At 43.0% G+C, this 6,039-nt stretch overlaps 1 protein-coding gene across 7 annotated transcripts in view; it reads right to left on the bottom strand.

The window, feature by feature from the left end:
• iqsec2a (IQ motif and Sec7 domain ArfGEF 2a) overlaps positions 1 to 6,039 on the bottom strand; it is a 123,666-nt gene that overhangs the window by 39,220 nt on the left and 78,407 nt on the right. For 3 of the 7 annotated variants that reach the window (XM_055167915.2, XM_055167914.2, XM_055167918.2), the window contains one exon: positions 200 to 5,817. The exons of 3 other annotated variants lie outside the window; for them this stretch is intronic. In XM_055167915.2, the coding sequence (XP_055023890.2) occupies positions 4,609 to 5,817 (1,209 nt within the window). In that variant the 3' untranslated portion in view covers positions 200 to 4,608. Of the gene's footprint in view, positions 1 to 199; positions 5,818 to 6,039 lie in introns of those variants that run through there. One more of the 7 variants, XM_055167921.2, reaches the window with a different exon arrangement.

The raw sequence follows: 6,039 nt of genomic DNA, 5'->3' as shown, positions 1-6,039 counted from the left end.
CATTAAATGCTGTGCATTCAGGTTAAAGTCCCCACCGGCATACAAAACATGTACCCACTGGTATTCCTATCTTTGTGGGGACAATTGGTGATCACAACATGATAATTACCAGGTACACACACACACACACACACACACACAGCGAAACAGGTAGTCACACAAAAATATTGTCTGATGTCAGAAATAATAATAATAAGTCTTTCCAACAGCAAGAACATGTTTTATAGAATGAGAGCAATAAATTATCACATAATCTCTCTGAATTCGTTTTGCATTGTAACCTCATACATATATACAAATAAAATTTCATACAATTAATTCTTCTTAAATATAGGAACTGCTCTTACACACACATACCGATACAATTTTACAATTACAATTCGTTCCGAGCCCCCCGCCCCAGTCCTTAAAATGTAAACAATTGTTCATGTTCCCATGCCCAGTCCCATATTGATTCCCAGTCCAGTGCAGAGTAAATATGGCATGTTTATATCAACTAATATATACATTCAGGTTTATACAGCGTCATTCAGCTAAGTGCAGATACACATGCAACACAGGGCACAGTGGCGCAACACATTAGCATGTCTAGAATCCAGTACACACGTTTAGAAAAAAACACTGGATTGATTTTTTTAACATCATACATCTCTGCTGTATCTGTGTTTGAGCTCAGCATGCCCAAGCACTCAGAACTGTTAATACAAGCACAAGAGCAAAGCATTAGAGCTAGAGAAAAGCTAAACCCACTGCAAACCCAAAGGAAAGAATGAAATGTAGGAAATGGTCCTTAAGATTCAGATCGTGTAGTAGCTTATGAAATCAGAGCGCTGTCTACAAGGGCATAAGCATAAAAAGACAAAACTCAAAAATGAAAATGCTGTCACTATTTACTAACCCTCATGTCATTTTGAACCTGCATGAGTTTTTTTCAGAAACAGCAGTTTAGCAGAAAGGCAATGCAATAAATGTGGAGGGACTGCCAGGCTTAAAAAAAACACAATATACAATACTGTGCAAAAGTCTTAATGTGGGTTCACACCAGATGCGAGTTCAACGATTTGCGCGAGTAGATTACATACAAAGTCAATGCAAAGACGCGATCAGACAGGTCCTCGCGCGGGGCGATTCGAATGACGCGATATGGGCGGCGAGTTGTCCGCGAAAACATGCACTATTCACCTCAAACGCGTCTTCGCCCAAGCTGAAAATATTCAACTTGAGCAAAAAATTAGCATGACACAAAGTTAAATCCCGCAAGTAATCTAGAGCGAGTAACGCAATGCCCCGCGTTTGGTGTGTACGTAGCATTACTGTGGGTTAACCCCAGACGCAAGTTCAACGATTTGCACGAGTAGATTACATACTAAGTCAATGCAAAGACGCGATCAGACGCGTCCTCACGTGGTGCAATGCGGATGACGCGATATGGGCGGCGCGTTTACCGCGAAAACACGCGCTTCTCACCTCAAACGAGTCTTCGCCCAAATTGAACATTTTTAACTAGAGCGAAAAATTCGCATGACACGAAGATAAATTCTGCGAGTAATCTAGAGCGAGTAACGCGATGCCCCGCGTTTGGTGTGTACGTAGCATTAGGCCACTATGCTACCTTTAGATTTGTTGTCTTTGCAATTGTATAGTGATCATAAATAATTATTTCTCAGTCTCTTTATTAGAACACAATTGAAAATACAGGAAATGTGTATGTAGTATTAAAAACAATATAAAACTATAAGCTAAAAGTGTCAAGTATTTAGGGTAAACTCCCCTTCTACTTGAGCAATAGCAGGAAACTGCAAGATCTCTTAAATATAAATGAAATTAAATCCTAATTTCTAATTCTAGTCGAATCACTTCAGAACTTCAGTCTCCTCAAAAAAGCTCAAGATGTGTTTCATGCCAAGAGAAGTCACACTAGACACTGACTGATGCCTGAAGAAGACATTTAGTTCTGAAAATTGTTTTGTTTTTAATTTTGTGTTCGTATTTGTTTGTATCTTAAAAAAAGAGTGAAAAATAAATATGGATGGACATTAAAACTTTTCTAAAACAACAAAGCTGGTGATGGTGGCCAAAGACGTTTGCACAGTACTGTACATTACAGCATAAAGTCAAAAGTATAGCAAATATGACTTATGCATTTTATACTGTAGCATGTCTTTTGAATCATAAGATCATACCAGTATGATAAAACTAAAATTAAATTCATTATTCACAAAAAAACTCCCTTAAGAATCTTGCTTGACACAAGTGGTCATCAATTACTTTCAATATTGAAAAAAGAGCAGAAATGTTGCTATAAATAACGTTTTAGAAGACATGAGGGTGAAAAATTATGACAGAAATTTCATTACAAGGTAAATGACTGCTGTATGGTTTCTTCCAGCCACGGGCAATACAGGAAGATTTGAAGTACTGGAATCCAATCAAATGTGGGCGAAACCAAATAAAAATGATAAAATGTGACAGCATAAATTCATAATTTAAAATATATATTTTTATCCTTGTTGGACTTTTAAAAATATTAGAAAGTATAATTAATATTTTAAAAGTACAAAAATAACTGCCCCAACACAATCACATATTTAATGTAATACAATGAATGATCCTGTGCTGGCCTATTTTGGGTGTCAATGGAGGGAAGTGAAAAAGGGAGGGACGCAAATGGTAATGAACCTTTGGATCCTAGGCACTGATGAACTTTAACTTGTGGATGTGCAAAATCAGAAAATGTCAGCAAAAGTGTACTCTTCACATTTAAAGATATTTTACTGTGAACAAGTGTGTGTGCATATAGGTCCCTAAACGCTTTCATTTAAAAAAATAAGTGGCCACTGACATTGGACATGCAACTCGGCATTATTTCACAATATTAAAAGAGCGAGCTGCTCAAGTAAGTGTGTATGGCTTCTGGCAACAACGACGCTTACATGGATCATACGTTTTTTTACATAGATAATATAATTTTACAAACTTGCTGCAAAACATTTACCTGAAATCATTCCAATTAGTTTGCTAAACATTAATTTGTACACGAGGACTCTAACCTGTCTGTCTTTCTAAAAAAAGCTCTTAAAAAACAATCGGCACAGCACTCCGCTAAAACACATCCATAATATTAGTAGTTGCTTTTACACCAAAAATAGCAAGAATTATATCAGTAGTATTTGACATCATAATAGTAATAAATCCACCCACAAATCACCCAAATCCAGTGGTTCTTTTCTTTCTAATATTCAAGATATCATAACTGCACATTTCAACTGCCTTGTTTTGACGCCAAGTCCAGACCTAACTGTAGGATTACAGTGGCCCTCATCCTGTTCATCCGAAGGTGGTCCAGAGAAAATATCCAGTTGCATTACAACCTTATTCATCTCAAACTACCGATGACTTTACTGTAGGCACTAAGGTTATGTAATGAATTGCCAAATATAGATGTATCATTGGTCAGATGAGATTGTATAAACAGCTATAGACAGAATAAAAGAGGGAAATGCACAAGCTGAGGTAACAACAGGGGTGGTGCTGAGTTAAATGTACTGATCAGTGATTGGTGGCTGAGTTTGGTGACATCACAAGGTCTTAAAAAATGTATGTTTACACAAGTATCTTTTTTGAAAACAGGCAATGTAGTGTTTCGCATGGTGATTTCTTAACTAGCGTAAGCACCAAGACTTCCTTGGTAAAAAAAGACGTTGCTGATGCGTCCGGATTTTTGTTGGTGAAGCATAGCTACTGAATCTTGATCCATCATAGCCAAACCAGCACGAACCAGCATAAACCACCCTAAACTAGCAAAGAAGTTCTTTAAAGGTACCAGCAAATTTTAGCAAGAAATAGCCGACCTGTTACAAACCTGACAATGAATAACAAAAAGCATTTTCAAAATAACAACGTCCCTACACCCTGTTCCTCCACTCACAAGATATAAAGACATGTCTCAAAAATGTTATTGGCATCCCTCAAAAAGTGCATTCTGGCCCTTTTTATACTTCTGACAAGAAACTGATTTGAAAATTTGAGGAATGTATTAATAGTTTTCTGACTGACCCTGAAATGATTGTCATCTGAGACACATGAAAACTTAAAGAGACTACGAATGAAAGTTAAGTTCAAGTCCCAATTTTTGCTTTATTTTGCAGTCATCTGTCCAGTTTGGTCCATGCTTCCTTTTTAAAGCGGAAAAGCTCAGCATTCCACCTTTACAGGGTTACATTTGGTCTATTTGAATCCAAAATCTCAGTTTGATTTACATTGGCACCCCCTTCCTCACGTAAGCTTCACCTTTGGCAGCGAAACATATCAAATTCAATGCTTCTCCACTTTCTTCCTTCATTACTTTTGGCTTCTCAGAACTTCAGTAGTAGAGTAGATGCTGATGCGGCCAATGTCTGCAATGGCTGCCAACAGCGAGTGTTTTGCCATTCTGGCTAACACTGACCATGTAGCCGACCATGTTCCCGCTCTCCTGCGACATCTTGAGGCTTTACACATGAGGGAAGCGTATGTGGAAGTAACAGAGTCTGAGTATGGTGTGCTTCCTCTTGCCTGGGCTTCGGCTCTTCTGCGTTGGGACTCTGACCCTGCGCCCTCTTCCGCGGCTCACACCACCGTGCTGATGCGGTTGATAGGTTTGGATTTGGAGCTGCCGCCCGTGCTGCTGTTGCTGGCTCCGCTTCCTATTCCACCCCCTGGGCCGCCCGGTTGGGCCCCCATGGGCCCGGGAAGCTGCGGGGCATGCGGTGAGAGCGGGGTGAGAGGAGTGAGTGGGGTATGTGGTGAGGACGGAGGGGGTAATGGGGAGTGTGAAGGAGGGGGCGGGATGGAGGAAAGGGGCGGGTACTGCGGTACGTAATGGCTGGCGCCCTGGGGTATGTGGCGAGCGGTGATGGCGGATGGCGCCTGAGGGGGAGGGGAGAATACGAAGTGAGGTTGATGGGCGGAGTGATGTAGTAGAGGGTGCGGGCTGTGGACGTGACCGGGATGGCTGTGGATATGAGAGTGAACGTGGGAGTGGGCGTGTGGGTGGGGCTGAGAATGAGACAGGGTGAGTGGAAGCTTGCCGGTAGGACCGGGTGTACGTACGTGGCGTATGGTGTTGAGGTGTGCGTGGTAGAAGCTGAAAGGGCCGGTGGGGGAATGGGGCGAATGTGGGGACAGAGGCGGAGGGGTGCAGGCCATGTTGCCGTAGCGGCATTGCTGCATAGCATGATGGGATAGCTGCTGCTGGAGCTGGGCGTGAGAGGGAGCGGGCGGTCCGCGTCGGGGAAGTGACCCTCGCTGAAGTGTATACTGGGTAGCGGGTGGATGGCCTGGGGCGGATACCTGCATGTGATATCGGTGATGATGGTGGTATGGAGGCGGAGGCTGACCTAAATTGTTGTGACAGTACTGAGCGTGCAGCGCTTGGATTTTGGATGGCCCACCGGGGTCTGACTGGCTGAGGGCGGAGGGGGATGGAGGTGGCGGCCCTCCTGTAGTGGGAGGCGGCACGGGGGCCGGGTAATGCGGCCCGGGGGGAATAAGGGGAGCTGGAGGTTTGCCTCGTTTGTTGCCGAACAGGGAGCCCAGGAAGGAACCTGAATTGCTCCCTCCAGAACTGCTCCCCGGCCCCCCACCTCGATCGCCGATGCCAGGAATTCCCCCCATGTTCCCTACGGCGTTGTGATGCTGCCCCGGCCCACCCCCCACCCCTACTCCGGGGCTCAGGATGGGGCGATTAGGCCGGTAGTCTTCCAGCCCATAGCAGCCAGGAACAGCGCCTCCCATGGGAAGCCGTTGGTGTGGCTGAGGACTGTTAATGACGGATCCCTATTAGTGCACAAAGACACATAACAGATCAGCGATACTTTATAACGTACTATTATAAGTAGTTACTTATCTCAATAACACATACAATGCCCTCCAAATGTATTGGGATGTATTATTGGAAAGTATTTTGCCTCGTATTCATCTTACAAATTTTGTCTCTACAGCAAAGAGGACAATTTTGTCTTTACTGTCCCAATACTCATGAAGGGCACTGTATATATA

The sequence above is a fragment of the Misgurnus anguillicaudatus genome, chromosome 5, assembly GCF_027580225.2.
Source record: "Misgurnus anguillicaudatus chromosome 5, ASM2758022v2, whole genome shotgun sequence".
NCBI classification, from domain to species: domain Eukaryota; kingdom Metazoa; phylum Chordata; class Actinopteri; order Cypriniformes; family Cobitidae; genus Misgurnus; species Misgurnus anguillicaudatus.
This window is presented reverse-complemented; position numbering and strand designations above follow the sequence as displayed.